Source organism: Miniopterus schreibersii, assembly GCF_964146895.1.
Source record: "Miniopterus schreibersii genome assembly, chromosome: 11".
Taxonomy (NCBI): domain Eukaryota; kingdom Metazoa; phylum Chordata; class Mammalia; order Chiroptera; family Miniopteridae; genus Miniopterus; species Miniopterus schreibersii.
This window is the reverse complement of record NC_138111.1, coordinates 24,581,389-24,603,293: the sequence shown is the minus strand read 5'-3', so window position 1 is coordinate 24,603,293 and position 21,905 is coordinate 24,581,389. Positions and strand designations below refer to the sequence as shown.

Genomic DNA, 21,905 nt, shown 5'->3' with positions numbered 1-21,905 from the left:
CTTTTCTCCTCCTCGACTTTGCTTCTATGAGCTTTTTCTGATGTGCGCAGAGGCATCCGAGGGCTGCTGGTGTCTGTCTTTGGGTCCTGTTTGTTCAACCTAATAACTGCTTTCAGATGACATCTCTGGACTTCTTTCCTACTCAGAACATGTCACTGGGGCACCCTGCAATGTTTCTGTGACCTTCTTAAAGTCAGGATGAGACCTGAGTGCGGTCTCATCAGGAGGGAAATGAGTACCATTTTAAAATTTCCTTGATATAGTTTATTGGGGTTATTTTTTGTGGGGATACTAGGGGGATCAAGATCATATTGTTTATTCAATTAACCAGGGCCAATGCAAGTCCCCATAGATCCTTTTTACATGTGTATTTATAAATCCCTATCTTTTCTATCTCAAAAACTGTTCTCCATCCCAAGGACAAGGGCAGAAGGAGGGTAGGGAACACTGGAAACCTGGCTGTTTACCTCATTTCTGTGGGCGGAGTCCTTGCAATGGGACATAGGTGTAGCTGAACTCTGAAAGGTGACCTCATTCTCCCTGTCTTTGCAAGCACCAAGTTGAAGTTTTTGCTACCACCTTATATCTCGGGCCATTCATCACTTCCCAGGTGAAGCCAGCACCAATCTCCCTTGGGCAAAACAATGACAGCAGGAAGAAACAACTGCCTGAGAAACAGTAACAGTGGCTCTTGCAGCAGGCCTCGGATTATTCAGGGCAGAAGCATTTCCCTTGTAAAGCAGACACTGGAAGCTGGTTAATTACTCATTATCTGAGGTCAAGGGTATGAGATGCTAAAAGCTTCTGAGAAAATAACTTTGTATAGATTTTCCCAATTACTGACAGGTTGTGCTCCAGCATATTTTTGAAAGGCAGTTGATGGAACTTGGGACATATTTTCCCACAGAAACTCTGTTATAAATAGTGGTTAGGTTCCCGAGCTAGCCCACACAGGCTTGCTGACCCCACAGTGTGACTAAGCCTTATGGGTCTGTCATCCCAATGGAACCCAGTGGAGTCTCGCTTTCAGGGGAGGGGGCCTCATGGACTGAACAGAGGACAAAGACACATCTCCAACTGCCACCCCTTGGCCCCCACCCCCTCCAGCTGTAAGACTGGCAGTTTCTCCCTAGAATTCCTTATAAGATGTTGGAACCACACAGTCTCATTTGGAAGGTACACTTGGAGATACTTAGTCTACTGGTTCCTGTGCTCCAGCTTGTGCATCACCTGGGAGCTTGATAATAAAGCAGATGCCAGGGCTCTGCATTTTGTTTCTGCGTGTCTGTGAGATAACTTAGACATTCGTATTTTTAAAAATCTTCTAAGATTTCAAAAATACACAAATCAGTCACTGTTGATTAAGCCCCTCCCATAAACTGATTATTGGATCTCTTCAGTAGTAACTCCCAGGTGTTTGTTGCGCTCCTCCTGAGACCCTCCAGTGTGGGACGCTCACTCTCTCTCAGGCAGAGCCTTCCACTGAAAGAATGCCTGATGCCTATGGGACTGCCCTTCCAGCTGCACAGTTTTCACCTATCTCCCTGTAACTTACATTCAGCACGCTACATCCCTCTGTGAAGCCACAATAAACACCTGCTCCCTCTTGCTTACCCCATCCCCAATGGACTCTTCTCCTTTTAAGTGAAACAGTCTCAGTTCAGACGTCTACCCTGACTATGATGAAATAGCTTATGTCAGACCAAAGCTGTTACGAAGAAAGTTCAGAAAAGCAGAATAAAATATAAAAAGAGTTATTCAAAGGCATCAGAAAGCAACCAGGACATCCAGGACTTGAGGAGCCAAGATTCTGAAGAGAGGAGAAATGCTTTGAGAAGAGTCCAAAATTTTTTGCTGTTTTTCCTTGAAGCACCTGATCATTTGTAAGGCCAGTTGCAGAAACAGAAAGCATTGGCTCAGAGTTTTAGCAGTTCCACAGGGAAGGGAAAACAAAAAAACTGTAGTTTATGAATATCAGAGCAGCAAGGCTTATAGTGCCAAGGTCTCAGAAAAAGGAAACACAAAAAAGTGAGCCCAGTATTCAGACTGGCATTTGCACTTGAAACATTTGGTAATAACTGCATAAAGCAAGAGGCTACATAAAGCAAGAGACTGAGAAGCCAAGCAAAAAGTGGTGCTGAGGGGCTAAGCAAAGAAGCAGAAGTGTTTGGAGTTTCATAGTATCAGGAAGGCAAAAGTTGGAATCCAGGGGCAGTAAAACACCCCAGGATTTCAGGGGAGAACCCTGAAATACAAATATCAGAAATGAGGGCAGACAAAAATAGAGCAGGCCTTACAAAAACTAAAATCAAGCCTGAATCACCTCAATTCCTGATTGGATTAAAGTGATCAGCCTCTATCCTTGGTGCCTGCTTGAAGAGAAAGAAATCTTTTCTGGAGAAAGATAACACCATATGTAGTCTCTACAGATGTTCATATCCAAGTCAACTAATCAAATTTATCATGTATACTAGGAGATAGGACCACATAAGAAAAAAGAAAAGAAGTAAGTTAAGTAATTTGGAAAAGAAGAAAAAAGTAGGATATAGAAACAAACCCACAGGTGATCCAAATCTTGAAGTTATTAGACATGGACTTTAAAATAGCAAGATTTATATGTTCAAAAAATAAATTAAAAGATAGAGAATATCACCAGAGAAACTGGGAGCTAAGAAAGAAAAAAAAGGAAATTCTAAAAGTCACAAATATAATAACTGAATTTAAGAATGCAATAAATGGATAAAGCAGCATATTAGACATAGCAGAAAATAGGCTAGTGAACTGGAAAAAAGTTTAGTAGTAAATATTCAGACTAAAGCACAGAAAGGGAAAAGAATGGAAAATAAGAAATGAACATAAGCAATGTATGGAACAAGCTAAAAATGTATAGCATGTGTATAATTGGTATCCTGAAATGTGAGGAAAGAGAGACTAGGCAGAAGCAATATTTAAAGAGATATTTCCCCAACACACATCAACCCACAGATTCATGAAGTTCTATAAAGTTTTGGGAACTCCAATCAAAATAAACACACACAAAACCCCTCACCTCAGCAAAGCATTGTAAAACTGCTGAAGACCAAAGCAAAACCAAAAATCTTAATAGTAGGCAGAAGGAAAAAGAGTTGCATTACCTTCAAAAGAGCAATAATAAGCCTGACAGCTGATTTAATAGAAACAATGGAAGCCAGAAGACAATGAAATGACATCCTAAAGTGCTGAGAGAAAATAATAGATCATCTAGAATTCTACACCTAGTTCATAGATCTCTCAAAATGGAAGGTGAACACACTTCTAAAAAAAAAGATAGGAAAATATCTCCATGAGTTTGGGTGGGCAAAGATGCTTAAACAGGACACAAATATACTATCATAAAGCAGACTAATAAACTGGGTGACATTAAAATTAAGAATTTCTGTTCAAAATACAACATTAAAAGAGTGGAAAGATAAAATACAGAATGGGAGAAGATATAAATAATACATATAGCCTTCCAAAAATTCATATCCAGACTATAAAAAGGATTTTTACAAATCAATAAGAAATAGGGAGAGACTCCAAATAGAGTCAAAATGGCCAATAAAGATATGAAAAGATGTCCAACTTCATCAGTTATCAGGGAAATAAGTTTAACCTAAAATGAGATACCACTACACACTTACTAGACTGGCTAAAATTAAAAAGCTGATAATACCAAATGTTGGTGAGCATGTGAACCAACTGGAACTCTCAATCAGTGCTGGTGGGTGTGTAAATTGGTGCAACCACTTTAGAAATCTGTTTGGCAGGATCTACTAAAGCTGAACATATGCAGATCTTAAGACTCAGATATTTCACCCCTAAGTATACGCCTAATAGTCATTTGAACATATATTCACCAAAATATATCAAGTACCTACAAATAAATCAAGCAAAATATGTACAAGAATTCTACAGAGAAAATTATTAAACATATTTGAGAGAAACTAAAGAAGATCTAAGTAAATGCAGGGTATACAAAATTCATGAATTGGAAGACTATAAATATTAAGGTATCAGTTTTCCCTAAATTGATCTACAGATTCAATAAAATTCCAACAAAAACCAGATCAGGTTTGTGTGTATGTGAGTATAAGCTGATAACCTGATTTAGAACTGCATACAAAAATTCAAAGAGACAAAAATAGCTAAGAACAACTATGAAAGGAGGGAATCCTTATTACTTGTCATCAAGACTTATCACAAAGCTATAGTAATTAAAGCAAAGGTGTTTTGGTGAAAAAACAGACAAATGGAAGAGAAATGAAAGTTTAGAAGGAGAGCCCGGCCGGGCGTGGCTCAGCGGTTGAGCGTCAACCTAGGATCCAGGAGATCGGGGTTCGATTTCCGGTCAGGGCCCGGGTTGCAGGCTCGATCAATGACTCTCTCATCATTGATGTTTCTATCTCTCTCTCTCCCTCTCCTTTCCTCTCTCTGAAATCAATAAAGATATATTTAAAAATCATAAATAAATAAATAAATAAATAAATAAATAAATAAATGGAGAAAAAGTTATCTGCACTCATTTGATTTATGATAAAGGTAATACGGCAGCACAGTGCGGGAAATTATGGACTTTTCAATAAGTGATAATGGATTAATTAGCTATCCGTATGCAAAAAAAAGGAAGAAAAGGTGTCTTGATCCTTACCTCACACCATCCACAAAATCAACTCCAGCCTGACTGTAGATCTAAATGTGAAAAGTAAAACAATAACACTTCTAAATGACAAGAGAGGAAAATATATTCATGACCTTGGGGTAGGCTTTGTTAAAATAAAGAATTTCTGTTCATTAAAAAATACCATTTAGAGGACTTCTCGGCAGCTGAGGACAATGCAAGCTATGTATTAATTAACCTCCCCAAACTATACTAATTGGCTTTATAACTGCAAAAATTCTACACAAGATCATACCCTCACCAATGACTGAAGATGGGGAATACCAAAACTGCAAAGTCACTGTGAGTAAAGAGAAAAATTAACAAATTCCAGCACTGAAATCACTTAGGCTTTTGCCCTACTCGTGCCGTGGTGCAAGGCTTGTGGCAAATGTAAGACTGAAAAAACTGTGAGGAAAACAGAAGATAAGAGCCATTTAAGGGTGAAGTAGAATAAGTACCAGCAAGATGAATCCACCCTAAATCTGAAGATACTAAAAAAGTAACTGGACAGACCAAAACACTTACTATAGAAAAGGGATTTCAAGTCTTTACCTAGAGTTGTAAGCAACACTGTACATAATAGCCAAAAACTAAATAACCAAATGCCCCCTTAAATAAATCATGTGTAGTCAAACAGTAGAATACTATATAACAGTGAAAATAAACAAATGTCTACATGGAACAACATAAATTAACCTTACTAACATAATGTCGTATGATAGAGGCAAGGCCTGTAGGTATTGAATGGGGCAGGGCATAAAGATGGCTTTTAGAATGCTAGTAATTTTCATTTTCTTGACCTGGGTGGTGGGTACATGGTTATTCTATTTAAATAAAAACAATTCTTTTGAAAAATCAAAAGTAACCCCAATTCCTTCGGTTGTTTCTCACCTCACATAACTTTGAGTTACGGACTCATCATCCATCTCACTTCTCCTTTTTCCTACCCCTGAGGCTTCTGTGCTGAAGAAGGAAAAGAACTACAATTTGTTGGGCACCTATTTTGTGTCTGGAACTTTGTAAGATACTTTCTTCTGTATTATCTCATCTCTAAAAGCTCCATGTTCTTTGTCACATGCTCCCATGGCAGTGACAATGAGATGGGTGCAGCGTTCCATGGGTCATTGGCTCTAAGCTGAGGACCCACTAGATTTGTGTTTCCTCCAGTTCTGTTGATTAAACAACTGCAGGTGGTCGCAGAAGCTTCTTGCCAGAAAACATTATAAAACTCTTCAAGAGAATGAGCCTATGCCTTTGATAGAGTGTTGGGGCCGTCTCTGGAGTCCCCATTGAGCCCAAGGTTCTGTGAACATCTCCATCTGGTGCCTGGCCCAGCTCTGTGTCTTAGCTGGGAACTATAATGAGAAGATGTCCTTAAGAGCAAGGCTGAGCCATCCCCAGAAAAAGTCAGCCAAAATTGCAAATGCTAACCATGGAAACAAACCTAACAGGACTCTGAAAAGTGAAAGCTGACATTGTAAAGCATCAATGTCAACAGGGTCACTTTGAGGGAGTAGAGTGGTGATGGGAACCTCAATGAGGTGAAAAAGCCAGACATTAGAGCCAAAGCAAGTGATCAGAGGCCATTGTCAAGAAGTTTCTAGAAGACTGAGCTCTAAATGAGCTTGGGGAAACCAGAAGGTCTGCACTTGCTCCATCATTGGAAAATCAATAGGAAGGGACTGATGAATGTGCTCTGGAGGGAGACCATGACCTTTGTTGTTCCTCCCACCAGAAATCTCCTGGGTGTCAATGAGAGAGCTGGGGAGAGCCTGATGCTGGAGACAGGCGAATGGAAGAAGGAATCTCGGGGAACGCATTCCAAGAGGGAAAACTATTCCACCTGATTCTGTGATTTTCTCAGGAGTCACCTTTATCCTGGGGATTCCAGGGTTTAACATTATTATAATCGTGTCACACAGCTTGCTGTAATTACCTCATACCACATTTACATAGTCAGAGAACTTAGCTTGGAAAGGACACCAGCAGTTATGAGGTCCAATCTCATTTTCAGTTGAAGCTATTGAGACCCGGGGAGAGAGAGAGGTGGTGGTTTAATTGGTGGGAATGCCAGGATTTGTGCCAGATCTCCTGATCTTCTGCTAGGTCACTTACTAACATGGGCCTGCTGGGATGTCACATAAAGGGCCAATTTGGTTGCATTCTGTTCCTAAGTGTGTCACAAGTCTAGAGGGATAGCATGGTAGATAGGAAGGTGCACGGCGTGGAAAACTGGCAGTCCTGGCTGCAAGTCCTGGATCTCTCCCTGGCCTTCTGGAAAACGATATCCATTTCCTCGGGCGGCCATAATAAATTTCCACAAACCGGGTGGTTTAAAACAACAGAAATTTATTTTCTCACAGTTCTGGAGACCAGAAGTCTGAAACTAAGGTGGTGCTGGGGTTGGTTTCCTCTGGCAGCTCTGGGGGAGAATCCATTCGTGCCTCCCCTGGCTCTGGTGCCTGCCAGCAATCCTTGGCACTCTTCATCTTGCAGATGCTTCACTTCAGTCTCTGCCTCCAACTTCACGTAACCTTCTCCCTGTGGCAAATCTCCCTCTGTCTTCCTCGTAGGAGGACACTTGTTATCGGATTTAGGGCCTACCCAGGTAATCATGGATAATTTCATCTCATGATTGTTAATTAAATCTTCAAAGACCTTTTTTTCCCCCAAATAAGGTCACGTTCACAGGTTCTAAGGGTTAGAATGTAGATATATCTTTCCAGGGGTCACTATTCAACCCACTACAGGGATCTTGGGGATGTCCCTTCTGCCCCTTAGCTTCCCAATATGTAAATAGCGAGGATGGCAAGAACCTGTTGACTTGGGATGGTTCTACACATGTTTGCTTGTCTTCCTGGACACTGATGGACCCCAAAATACAGGCATCAACCCAGCAGCCTGAGCCATGCTGACCACCATCCCCAGCAGTCATGAAAGATGCAAATTCAAATTCAAGAAACATTTCTCAACTCTCTAGAACTTCCTTTGACCGTAGACTTTTGAAGGCTGGTTGGGGAAGTTGGCTTATGGTCAGACCACAAATAGGAATGCTTTGTTAACTCTGGGCCCTACACCTGGGGAGAGAGCATTCAATAAGAGCAAGTATAAAGGACAGATGAGCTCAGAAAGGGGCTTGACACATACAACTTGTTCAGGGCCAGGATCAGGGGGTCGGCGAGCGAGGAGCTCCCTTCTGGTGCAGAATTTAAGAGGGAGCCAAAACCCTCAGTAATCAAGATAAATAATATTTTAACAAATCAAAACTAATGCAAAAAGTCTATGATGAACAAAATATTAAAATTTTAAATAAAGACAAGATCTAATCCTACAACCATGTGACTCAAATCACTTAGCTCACCCTAAACCCAGTCCTGAGGATCTTGTCTTTGATTAAAATTTTGATATTTTGTTCATCATGGAGTTTTGCATTAACTTTGAATTTTAAAAAATATTGCATTAAAATATCTTTTACCTTGATTACTGAGGTTTTTGGCATTCCCTTAGATTTTGCCCTTAGTCCCACACATGGAATCTGAGTTCTAACTGGAGGGACATGCTATTTAGTTTGGACTAGAGATGCTTCCAGGGATGTGGTCACTGCCAAAAGGACCTGTGTGAGCCCACATGGACCAGTTGGGGACATTAAGGGAGAAATAGTGAGTCCTTTGGTACTGGAAGGATCTGAGAATCTGATGAGAGGCTGGTCTACATGATCTCTAGGAGAGCCCTAAGGCCTCTGATTCTAAGAGGCAAAAGGCTGCAGGTGTCCCTGTGTAACTTCAATCACCGTGTAACCTCAGTATAATGTAAGAAAGGCTGCCTCTTGCCTCAAAGACTTTGGGGACAGGGGCTGGGTCTCCTGGAATGTTGGAAGCTGCCTCAAGCTGAGAGCCTGCCTTTGCTCCCACAGTACTGCTCCACCCTGGGAGGCCCGGAGTCAGTTGTCACTCCGTGAGATGAAATGAACAGACCCAGGAATAGCCCCAAGGTGTCCCTTCACAGGCATAGCAATACAGGGTTAAGTTCAACCTCCTCACCAGCCCCAAATAAAAAAAATTAAAAATCAAAAAGGAAAGTTGGTGACCTGGGAAATAATTTGTTATAAAGTAAAAATATTTGCTCCAAGGAACCCTACAAAAAATGATCTTCCCCGAATGCATTCCTGTGCATGGCTCACATCTGTGCTTGCCTGCCTGGGGTCACATCCACGCTTCTGAGGATGATGGTTGAGGCCCTTCCCATGGCATCTTATGGCCCTCACCCCCACTTACTTCACAGATCTCATGTCTAATCATTTACGTCTTTGGTCTTCCTTAAGTCTCTCAGTTTATTTATTGTACTCTCTGCCTGTATAGAATTTTTTCCCTAAGTTTTTGTATGTTCCTCAAATTTTATACTATTTTTAGATTAAAGTATAGGGTATTCCTGGATCAAGTATCTTTTAATAAACTGCAAACTTTGACACTTTTAATAATAACACTTGCTGAAATATAATGAGTTGTTTCTACTCATTATTCAACATCTCAAAACCTTTTTATATATTCATTGATTTTGGTGTAAAAATATTTCTTTCAACCTTTCCTAACCAGAGTGTTTTTCTAGGATCTCTCAGGTGCCAGCATGATCTAAAGAGTTGTTTACAAAATGTGTCCTAATGATTTGCCATTTATTTGACAAATCAATAAACCATTCTTGTAGAGTTGGCTCCAATTGAGATTAAATAATGGATAAAAATAATACATACATATTTTACTTTACATGAAGTTTATTCTTCAAATGAAACTGGGTCTGTAAGAACTCGAGTTGATATAGAATTTAATGATCTACGCTCTGAGAAGACAGAAAAGAATTATGTGCACTGATGTACTGAACTTTGGCTAGCAGTAAAAACTGAGCCATGTAACCATCTTCACCAGGGCTGTCATCACCTGATTCTTGATAACACTCACTCACACTGCTAGAGAACAGTGTATGTACTTCTGAAATACTTTTACATGTGCCATATTGCCTGGTTCCCTCACAGCCCTACTGGACAATCAGGGCAGGGGTTCGGAATCCCTAATGAACATCCGGAGGCCCCAAGGAACACCTTGCCTAGGTTCTCCTCCCAGTTGTGACAGTACCAAGGTACCAGGCACCATGTCAGCCACCTTGCACAATCTGCTATCAGTCCTCCTTGTAACCCCAGAGGAGGTAAAAGTCCTCCTTTTACCACTATTATACAGAAGAGGGAACAGTGGCTCGGAGAACTCAAGCTCAAGGTCACAGCTGCTAAGTGCCAAAATTGGGATTCAAACCAGGCTGGCTGGCCTACAGCACATGTTTCCCCAAGTCTACTTGAGTCTTTCTTCTTTGAGTTAACAAGAGCATCAGTGTGACTGAGAAACAATATTCCCAGTCTGAGGGGCACAGGATAAAACCATAGCAGAATCTCAGAGGCAAAACTTGTCGTTGGTACAGCAAAAGTCACAACTCCACCCTTTACATGTACACTGTGTTATGAGCTTACGAAATACCCTTACCCCATTTGACGTCCACAGTTTCCTAGAGGGGCACGCAGTGGATGGCTGGCTATTCCCATTTAATAGATAAGTGAAGCTCAGAGAGGTCAAGTAGTTTGCTCAAAGATACAGAGCAAAGGGCACTTTTTGCCAACATAATCAGACAACGTGATAAAAGGACACAGACCAAGGCACTGACCTTTCCTGAGATGGTTTTGATCTGCTTAGAGCTCAGGGGTTCAAAGTCCACGCCGATATAGCCCTCCATGGCAGCAAGCAGATTCTTCCGGAGACAACGTGATGAGTTGGCTTCTTTATGCACCTGCTCCCACCAGAAAGGCTCATACCAGCCCGGGATAATCCACTGGTATTTGCTACCATACATGTTCTCCTCATATGCCTGCAACAGATGGGATAACCAGGAAGGTACCAAGAATTAAACATTTGTTCAAGACTTTGTGCCCTATGAGAGAGCTGTATATGTATGTTGTGTGTGGCGGAGGGAGGGGGGACTCAGGCTTCCTCTTAGCAGAGAATTTATTAAATTTTTAATATAATTTTTCTATTACTTGCTTGGTCTCCTCCTTGTTATCTCTCAAGGGATCCCAGGTAGTTTGTGGATAACATGTATAATAGAATAATAAAATTAAAACATAAGGACCTGAAAAAATATAAATTATAGTATGTTTACAGGAGGTAAAGGGAACAGAACATAGACAAGTCAAACAAAGTTTCCAACACTATACATAATAAGTTGAATATTTCACCAGGAACTTCCTGACAGCCCAAGAGAAAAGGGCAACAAGATCATTTGCCTAGCCCTCATTATCAATAAGGAGAAAACAGACCAGTTCTTCAGGGAAACAAAATGTTTTCTAGGCTTTAACCCTAAAAAAAATGCTTCATGTTAGCGAGCATGGTATCAACGGTATTCCTACAATAAACAGATTTCATAAGGCTATTTTTGTATAGATCTTCACTAAAAGCTGAGATCGTAATCTTAAAATACAATCCAGGGGAAGCAATTTTGCAAGAGGCCAAGAAAATTTAATCTAAGTATGCAATTTATATAAGATGCCTCTTGGCAAACTGAGCAGTCTCTCTGAATCTTTACCCAAAGCTTGGTGTGCATAAATCCAATCTTAAAAAAAGTCCCTTACATTTGAATGCTTTACATTTATCTTATTTGTCATTCATGCTCATCCTTTGAGGCAGTTAGGGCAGAATTTATTATCCTCATTTTAGAAACGAGGAAACAAAAAATCAGAGACTGAAAGTCACTTTCCAAGGTCACACAGCCAGGGAGAAAAGTCAGTCCGGAACCTAGGTCTGCTGACTATCATGCTGCAAAACCACACTGCCTTCCTTCCATTAAAAGAAAATCATCAGACTGTTCTATTGGACCTCTATTTGGCTTTGGTACTTATTGTGATGATATTATATCAAGAAAAGAATGCTTTTTGATAGCTTAGATGCACCCAGAAAATTCCACTATGTAGGCATGTCATGTGCCATCAAAAGTTGGCCCAGAATGAAGTTTCTAAGTAGATTCAAAGTTCATTTTTTGAAATTCCCCTCTATTCTTAGCAAAACAAAACAAAACTTTCTGGAAGCTTTCTCAATCTTAATGGGTTGAGGCAAGAAGATAGCCCCACTTATTAGAAATGTACATTAAATAAGAGTCAATAGAGAGTGGGGACATGAGGAGGTCTGCTAGTAAGACACCAAGGCAGATTTTCATCCCTCTCTGAGGACAGAGACCATGTGATAGCTGAGAGGGGAGGCAGCGCTGAGCCGGAGTCAGGGGCCTAGCAGGGATCTGCAGTGATAGCTCTTTGACCTACTACCTTCCCATTAGAAGTTGTTCCTTGTGAGTGAATTTTCCAGAAAACACACGCTTAGTCCATTTGAGTGACAACACGCTTTGTTTAGAACATTAGTCAATTTTATGAAGATAAAAAACTGTCTCCTCACCTGGGGGAAAAAAAGCTTACAGTCAAGCAGCACTAGACTCTCTGCCCCACAGCAGCTGGGTAACTAGCACATGACACCTTGGGCCTCACCTTTCTCATCTACAGCATGTGGAAAGCAAAGCCCCTTACACTGGGTTGGAGTAAGAATTAAATGAGATCATATGTGTAGCAGGTCTGCCCAACGCTACACGCAGGGACGTTTTAGCTGCTCCTTCTTGTTCCTTTCTCTTTTTGGTAACTCGGAGTTTCATTGTGAACATCAGTCGTTATTATGAGCCACGCACGTGATACTCTTGGGGGTAAAGAAGACTGGTCCAAATACCAAATGGCCCTGGACAGTATCACTTGGAGTTTGGGATCCACTTTTTATGGCTTTGTCTCCTTTCTAGCTGTCAGATGTAGGCAGTCACTTCACTGCTATCAAGTCCCTCTCCTCACTCAGAATTTGCTGCTTTTAGACTGCTATGGGCTTGGAAAGCGGGGACTGTGAATCATATGTATAGAGCAAACATAAACAGGTTTTGAGTGAGGGTCTAAAAGGGAGGTAGACTGGACTTAAATATATCATCCACTGTCTAAAGCAACTGCGGAGAAGCCTGTGGGACTCCATTCCCGTACTCCCAGGTTCAAAAGAGCTGAGGTTGTTGGGCACGTGAGCTCTCAGTAGCTGCTGCTATGCTTGGCTGTCTCCTGTGCCAGATAGCGAGTTCCTGGAGGGTGGTGTCTGCTCCTCCAGGGTCCTCAGTACTTTTAGCACAGTGCCTGGTGTACAGAGGTCACCCAACAAATGGCTGTGGAGTGACTGAATGAACACATTTCCAGTTTACCTGGTCACCTTGTTTTCCATTTTCTCTGCCTCTGGTAGAAACGTGGTCTCAGGACTTGTTACCACCAAATGGGCCCTGCCACATGGTGGCGGGGTCCTAACCTCACCTTCTTTAGTGCCATGAACTGCTTCAATTTCTATTAGCTGTAGACAGGGAACCACGATGAGAAAAATTTTAAAAATCCCATTTCCTCTTTTATTAATTTTCTTTTTGCCTCCTCCCTCCCCATGTAAGAAGGACATTTCCCTGTAATATTATAGTTCACTAAAGTACAATGAGAAACCCTCACATCAGTAGAGCACTTAACATTTGGGAAAATGGTCTCCCTCCGGTGGCCTTACTTAAGCCTCTAGACAACCCCTTGAGGCTGACGGAACAGGGACCACTGCTTCCACTGTAGAGGTGTGGCAGGCAGGGACCAGAGATGTAAAGAACCTGCCAGAGGTTACACAGCTGGCGGAACTAAAACCAGAACCCATGTCAGAGTGCTGGAGAATTGAGACCAGACCACCGAGGAGGGAGGAAAAGACAAAAGCAACATGCCATGCTTGGACTGCGCTGGAGCCAAAACGAACATTTTGCCACAGGGCTATAAATAGGCCTTGCATTTGCTGGAGTCTGCTCGCCCACTGGGTGGCAGTTCCAATCTCAAGAACACAGCAACATGCTGCAAAGTTTGCACTGCGACATTTGGATGGCAGGGACACGATGTTTCCACTGGTGTGTGCGTTGACCCCAACATGAGCAGGAAGTCTCTCTCCTTGGGTCTCTGTTCTGAGCAGCACCCCTCCCTCTTGCCCCTCCATCACCGAGCAGACTCCCTTCAGGACCTTCCAGACTTGTCAGAAAAACTCCTTCCTAACCAGGTAAGACTGAAGGTCCTGGAGGGCAGATCCATCTGAGGGTTTGACACATGGAATAAACACCCAACCCAGGCCTCTGAGAAACTCCTGCATGAACAAAGTGGCCAGCAAAGACTCTAAGGGAAGGCCCACTTCAAAGTACTAAAAATCCAGTAAGAGGAAAGAGAAAAGTGGGTGAGCAGGTAGGGTGGTGTCCCATGCCATGTGGGAGGCAGGCAGCCTGAGGCTTTGGGTCAAAAGGAAGACAGCCACACCATCTGTTCTGAAGCAGAAGCCACGGCTGGAAATGCTACTCAGAAAATAATCCCAGTGCATGGCACACAGTGAAATCGCAGCCATGCCCCAGCTTGCATTTGGCATAAATCAGACACGAGGTTTGTCTGTGGAAGTGGCCAGTGCCCAGTGTGGTATCTGTATGGATTACTTTTATTAACTTATATTTCTTGGAGTTATTACCCACCATGTGCCAGCTGTTTGCAAGGCCTGGGAATATGGGGGGCAGCTTTTTCCCTAAAAGAGATCACATCCTCCAATTATTTTCCTTTTCAAAATGGGTCATTTCTGGACCTTACATGGTAATGTATACGGTTTTATGAGTTTTGAAGTAAAATGTATTAAATCAATTTGCTGTTTTAAAATTTTTTCTCATGTTCCCCTTAGATTTTCATATGAAATGACCGCTTGTAGCCCTTAATTGATACACAGGATGCTTAATACAACCTTATTAAGTCCATTAGTTAGTAAACTCTGCCAGCCCACTGGTGGTCCTTTAGATACCTGAGACCTTCCATGACAAAAAAAAAGATCCCTGACATTTCCTGAGGGCTCCCTATATATACCAGGCGCTGTGCAAAGTGTTTTTGCTCATTTAATCTTCACAAGATAGGTATTATTATTATTCCCACTTTATATATAAGAAAACAGAGGCTCAGAAAGTGATAACAACAGGCCCAAATTCAGTAATTAAGCAGCAGAGCAAGGGTTCAAGCCCAAGCAGACAGACTCCTGAGCTCTCAGCTCCACTCTGGATCTTCTGAAATGTCAGCCTCCTGGTTGCTCCCTCCTCCCTGGTAAATCAAGAGATGATCAGGCAGTTTTCTCTTTCCTCCTGGGTTTTTAGGATGAAATATTCCTGTGCAACTGTAGCTTCTGGCAACTGCTTTCTCCTCACTCCCAGTCTCTTTTCAGTTCCTGCATCTCTTCTGAAAGAGGGCACCAGGTGATTAGCTGGACATCCTAGGCAGAGTTTGTCCAGCACAGAGCAAAGGGACCACCCACCCTGTGTGTGGACATGCAGCCTGAAGTCATCTCAGCTCCCTGGCAGCTGTACTCACACTGGTGACTATAGTAACTTTGAAGTCAACCAAGACCCCAGTGTCTTTTTTGCTCTCATCACACAGTACTCCTCAGTTATGCCTCTACCACCTCTGACTTAGGCGGAATTATGTGTTCTAATATAACCTTCTATTAAGACTATTAGATTTAACGTTCTTGGATTTAATCAAATGTTCCAGCCTGTTAGGGCTCTTTGCACCCGACTCTGTCATCCAACATATATCACAACTTCTAAAATTTCTACCAGCCTGCTTTTTATAATTTTGTCCAAGTTACTGACAAAAGTTCAAAGAGAACAGAGGCCTGTGGCCATCACTAGAGACTACTCCCAAAATAACCTCGGTCTAAGAGGAAGAACGTTTTGGGCAGATGACGACTCACATAACTAGTGGGTCCTCGTTCTGCTGACCTTTCTCCTGACCCAGGGCAGACGAGGGGGAGCCAGGGCATCGATATGGAAAGACTTAGTTCCTGTGTTAGAACTCCTATATATACTTAGGTTAGAACCTCATATGGAAAAACGAGAATCAGATGGGGAATCAGCTGAACAGGAATGAACCTCGCTCTGCCATCAACTGGCTGAGGGTTATAAAGCCCCTTCAGCTCTCTGGGCCTCTATTTCCTTATCTGTAAAGTGAGATAATGATAGTTGCTTCACATGGTTATTGGAAAGATTAAATGAGATAAGGTATAGAAAATTACTTTGTCACCTGTCACGCACCAGACAATTGTAAAGGATTCAGGGGCAGACACTGAATAGTTGACAATTTGTTCTAAAGCTAAGACTCTGAGCCCTGCTTACAGGGCAGGGAGGGGCCGGAGGCGCATGTCTTGCCCCTGTGTCTGGTATCTCCCTCTGCACAGTGCAGATCGCAGGCCTCCACTGAACATGGCTGAGTCGAGAGGACTTAGAATTAGCAGACAGTTCTTAGACAACAGGTTAGGCAGTAGATTTGGTCAGTTACGGTCCCTGGTTCCTCCTACGACTGCACTGTTCTGAGCCCTGGGGTTTTAGCTCCATGAAAACAAGAAAGAGCAGTGAGAATAATACTTTTGCTTCCAGATTGCAGTCATAGGATCTCATTCACTAGGCAGTGAGAATTAGTCCAAGAAAAAGTTTCATGAACTTCCCCAAAGAATCAAATGACATGATTAAAGTTGTACTTACACAACAGAACACTTTTGCTGCCATATGCTGGTCAAACTGGCCCAGGATGATCCTCACGTCATTGCCCTGTGGATAGAAGGACATGTATGTAAAGGTGAACGGACGATGGCACACTCTAGAGTGCTCAAGGCCACGGGGAGAGAATGTTCGTATATCCTAGGCTCCCAGCCACGTGCTCTGCCTGAGCAGGGCAGGCAGGCAAATACCTCATCCCCAGGCCAGCCCAGCCCAGAGTCTCCAGCCTTCTCTGGAGCCAGCTTTCCCTTGGCTCTTGCTGTCAGTGCTCTCATGGGCAAACAGTGGGATAAGTCTGCACAGGCTGGAGGCTAAAGCTGACAGCTCTAAGGGGCCTTGGCCTCTCCCCTTCTCTCTTCCAAACCCTGCACAGAGACAATGTCTAATCTTCCTCACTCTATATGTAGAGAAACTGAGGCCAGAGGGGAGAAGGGAGCTTCCTAGATTCCCAGGAAGGTGTCTACAGATATGAGACATGAGACCCAGCAGACGCCGGTCCCTACCCCTTATTCTAGACTTTTCTACCTTCCTGGAATCCACAAAACTTCCCAATTAAGTTTCAGAGTCTCTTTGAGTTCATATATCAGCTCTACCAACAAGCTTCAAGGGTGGCCTCCTTTGTTCCAACATAGCCTCAGTTTCCTGATCTGCAAACTGCGGGTACCTACCTTACAGGGTTGCTGGGGGCACCAAGTGAGGTAACCCTCATAAAGCATTTAACATGGTTCCTGGAGCATAGTAACTGTCCAACAAGTACTAGCTAGTATTAGTATTTTATAACCTTCCCTGGCCCATTTTCATTTCAAAGGAAAATCTATATTCGAAAGCTCTATAAAAGGTTATTTATTACTTTATTATCTCGATGTGTTTAATAGGTATAAGTTGTCTAACAGCTCCTGGGACTCATTTATTAATTCAACATTTACTCCACGTCTGTCTGAGGCTCCTTCCCAGGTCAGGGTAAGGGGCCCTGGTTACTGCCCAGCGGGTGAGAGGCCAGGCTGGGCTCTGCCCCATAGAGAACAGGCTGGAGGGTGTTCTGGGCAGCCAGCAGGAGGCCAGCTGGGTGCCGGCCTGCATGCCTGCTCCCCACCGTCCCTTCCTGCCTTCTGCTGTGAGGCTCAGCCTTGCAGGTGGTGCTACCTTCCCACCGTTCATCCCGTCCTCTCCAACAGGCCTCAAGGCTCTTTGATGCATAAAGTGAAGCATGCTTTTAAGTATCAGTTTTTAGCATCTTTCAAAATTGGAAAGTGCTGACTGGGAGGCCATTTTACTCATCATGTACTTTAGCAAAATAAAAAAGGCTTGGATTCTAAAATCATCCTTCGTTTGCAAGCAAGAATGGAAAGAAGAAGAAAAAAAAACTTGCTCTGAAAGGACTTTAAAAGATCATTAACAGAGCAGTTGAAGGAAGGCCAGCCTTTGTCATTACCATGTCTGCAATGCTATAAAAAGTTCTAAGCTGCTTCCGTTCTATGGACATGCTCCCAGGCACACTCCAGGGTCTTTCTGCTTGTTTGTTGAAATCTTCTAGCATTTCTTGCTGCTAACAGTTTTCATCCATCCATCCAGCAAACATTTAAGGAACATCTACTTTGTGCCAAACCATGTGTTGCTAAACATGATATAGTAGAAACAGCTTATTGGATTTTGCAGTTAGGGAGACCTTGGTTCAAATCCCAGCTCTACCACTGACCAGTTACAAGACCCTGGGTCTTATTCTCCTGAAGCCTCAATTTCCTTATCTCTGAAAGACAGATAATGCTGCCTACCTTGCAGGTGGCTGTAGGATTACGCTATGAAACCCACCTACTGGCTTCTGTGGTGCTCACTCCTGGTTCTCCCAGGCACCTCAATCTCAACAGGTCCCAAGCTGAGCTCATCATTTTTCCTTACAAGCCTCTTCCTCCTCCATCTCTGAGACTGAGACTGGTGTGACCAACGTCCCACTCTGCCAGGTGGGAAACTTGGCAGTTATCTTAGGTGATTGGGTCTGTCTGCTCCTAGCTCCCAAATCATCCCTGTCCCTCCAGCCCCAGGGCCCGGGTTAGGCACCATCATTCCCTACTCGGTGAACCACAGCAGCCTCCCACCCAGATCCTTGCCTTTAGGCCTGCCCTATCCACCCTAGTCTCCAAAGAACAAATGAAGGGATCATTCCAAGGTTCAAATGTAATCATGTAAAATCCATTCATGGCTCCCTAAGCTTTGCAGATCAGTCTCTTAGCTCTTCAGTAGAGCATTCAAGATTCTTTACCAAATGACTCCTGCACGCTTCTCAATCACATTTCTCACTAGTCCTCACTTCTCACTACTCCACAGTCTGCTCCTCGTTCATTCATTCATTTTCTCATTCTATCCCCTTTTTCTTTCTGCAAGCTCATCCATCCAGAATGTCCTTCCCTCCCACCCCACTCATTTGGCCTGGATAGTTGTTACTCACCTTTCATGCCTTAGCTCAGGCACCCCTACTCTGAGAGGCCATCTCTGTCCCATCAGTCTTGGTGGCCATTTATTCCTCCGTGGGCTCAGAGCACTCTATCATGGCACAAGACCACTTACTTCTGTATCTTCCCCACTGGACTGAGGGTAACTTCACTCATCTCTGGGTCCCTAACTCCCAGCACAGGGCATAGCACACATATCAATAAATAGGCACTGCATGCTTGATGAAGTGAATGAACACTATGTGAAGCACCAAGCACAAAGCCTGGCCCATACTGGTTATTTAGCAGCTGGTATCATCACTGCACTAATATCCTGTTAGTCCAGGACGTAGGCACTGACTGGGTTCACCATGTCCATTTCTTGAACAGACCAAGGGACCCATAGCTTCATGGCTGACCACTTGACCACCCGCTGACAGATAAATAACCAGCTCTGCCATTTGTGGATCATTTAGTGTTTCCGTTGTCTTGACAACCAAGTTTCATGGATTGCTTGGTCTCTGTTCCTAGGCTGTTAGGATTGGATGGGGCCCAAGGGATTAGTGATCTTAGTTAATCTCTTCCCAGAGAGACAAAGGGCTTCCTCCAAGACTGCACAGCACCCTAAAACCAGTGCTCTTGCCTTGGTGCTCCCTGACCTTCAGAGTGCCCTAAGGGAAGATCCTATCCAGAGACAGGCTGTGCCTGATATAGGGAGGTATTCATACCCATTCTAACTCTAGATGGTGAGTAAGAGAGAACAAGGTGCTGCAAAGTCTGGGAAGAAACAGGACAAGCCGGTACCCAGTGCAGCTGGGACCTGGGATCCCAGGGTTGGGGAGAGGACAAGGGGAGATGCAACTGGACTGGGACCCTTAGCGGGGGCCTGGAGAGCCATATAGGGAGTATGGGGTGCTTCTCAAAGTAGGGTATGTGCATCCCCAGGACACGAGGAGTGGTCCTGTGAGTATGAAAAGCATGATATACCTGGTTTTTCTTTCTGGAGCAGCAATTTATTGGAAGATTCAGGGATGGGGTAAAGGTTTTGGATGTTGGGGATCTTATAAGTTTTTAACATGGGTAGTACATTCTCACAAAAGTCCCAGAATCACACTTTTAAATGTTGCATAACTAGTATATTTTCCTGAAAGTCCAGAGAGTGGAAAGAGAAATTTTTCATTGGCAGTGGCCTCTGCTTCTGGCCGAGCACCCCGCCTCCCTGCCAGGGGTATAAGCACTTTCCCCATGGTTGAAAGGGCGTGGGGATAGTTTAAGGAGTTTTGGGGAGGGGAACATAGAGAAGGAAAGCCATAAATGCCCCTGAGGATAAGAGTGACAGAGCAGAGCTGTGACATTACAGAGAACCCAGAACATGACAGAGGTCCCAGCCCTTCCATGAACTCTTAGCTCTGCAGGGGGTCACCTGAGTGCAGGTAGATGACCTAATATTGGACAAATGACAACTTCTTCTCAGATGGCTGGATCTAAGGTTGCTGACCATAATGGAGACCTATGTTCATGCTCTCAAGAAGCAACACCCATAGGGAAGGGGCAAAAATGGAAGGAAATGGCCATGGCTTGGGAGGCCCTGGGGGAGAGGATGTGAGGCCAAAACTCAGGATGGATTTTCTTTCCTCATTCCTAGCCCAGTATCATCTGTGGTCTAGAACCCCTTTGTCTCTGAGATCCTTAAAGGGAGCTAAAATCACACACATATACACAAAAGTGACACTTAAGAAGGATGACCCAATTCAAAAATACCCGTCTGCAGGGGATCTAGCAAAGAAAATAAATGACAACTCCTGAGCTCCGTCTAGCACTTGTGCTAAGCAGCACATCAGTCTCAGTCTAGGAGGTAGGTGTTATTATTATGCCCACTCTGGAAAGTTTCATGAACAAACTGAGCCTCCCCCCCGCCCCTCCCCCCAAATCTAGACTTTCCCAGGTGCAGTAGACACCATTGGTCCTGCTGGATTCCCTCCTTGGTGCTGGCACACCCATCCCAGCTACGGTGAGGGTGGGCTGCTGCTAAGAGCTCATTCCCTTCTCAGCTAAGGGGGGCTTCCTGGCCCCAGGAGGCTATGCCAGGCCCCAAGCTCCACAGCAGCCAGTGACTGACACGAAGCACACCTGTAGAAAACTCCAGCCCCTTTGCTGAAAGGTGATAACAGCCCTGTGGTGCAGGCTATGCTCCAGAGACCCTGTAGGGCCAGACTAACCCGTCTCCATCAAGACAGCATTCTGGCCTAGCACCCCTCTAGCCTCATCCTGCTTCTCTCCCCTTCTCCGGAGCGCACTCTTAGTAAATCATTTTCACAAGAATCTCAGGCTCTTTCTAGACATACACAGGTAGAAAGTGGTAGTGCAGGTCTCGACCCCAGGTGAGTTGGCCGCCTGTGCTTCTCTCTCAACCCATGTTTAATAGCTTCCTTGTTTTCAGAGCCCCAGCCCCAAAGATCCACTCAATCTACCCCACTGGGCTGCTGAAAAATCCAATCAAACCGTGTTGCATGCTGTAGAAAGAGATGAGGAGTTATGAACCCAGGGCAGCTGAGCTATTATAGGCTGGCCATGATGTAGGCTGGGGGTGGCCTGACCTGGGGCAGTGGACACTGGGGAAGGGGTCTCTCTGACTATGAGACCTGGGGTAAGCCCCCAAATCAGCCTAGATGTTTTCCCAAGTCCCTACTGGCTCTGACAGACTGATTCCACACCCAGAATGGGCATGCTCTTTTGTTTAGCTAAAATTAGTCTTTCTTAGACTTTTTTTTCCCCCTCACCAAAAATGTCCTTAAAGGCAGAGAAGCAGCAGACATATACTCTTAAGGGAGAGAGTGGAAAGAGAATAGTCTATGGCAGCCCACTGGCAAAGCATGGCAATTCTTTAAAGTTTCTTTATCTTAAAAATTCATGTATAGTTAGCATTCTAATAACATATCTATGTTTATCTTAAGACAAAAATAAAGCCTTTTCTTTCCATATCTCTGAGCAAAACTGGCCTGCTGGGAAGATGTACAATATTTACTCTAGTTTTGTGTCCCCTTGGGGTGCTTGTATGAGCCGCAGTTTCAGGCAGTCAGGCTGGGTTCCTGGCCTCCAGGATTGGGATGAAA

The 21,905-nt window shown here is 43.7% G+C and overlaps 1 protein-coding gene across 1 annotated transcript in view; it reads right to left on the bottom strand.

Annotated features, from left to right (window-relative positions):
* Nucleotides 1-21,905, bottom strand: part of GABBR2 (gamma-aminobutyric acid type B receptor subunit 2) — a gene marked incomplete at its 5' end in the record, with an annotated part of 300,510 nt that overhangs the window by 121,573 nt on the left and 157,032 nt on the right. Inside the window, 2 exons of the mRNA XM_081151173.1 lie at nt 10,385-10,585; nt 16,352-16,417. Of these exons, the coding sequence (XP_081007299.1) occupies nt 10,385-10,585; nt 16,352-16,417 (267 nt within the window). The remainder of the gene's footprint in view (nt 1-10,384; nt 10,586-16,351; nt 16,418-21,905) is intronic.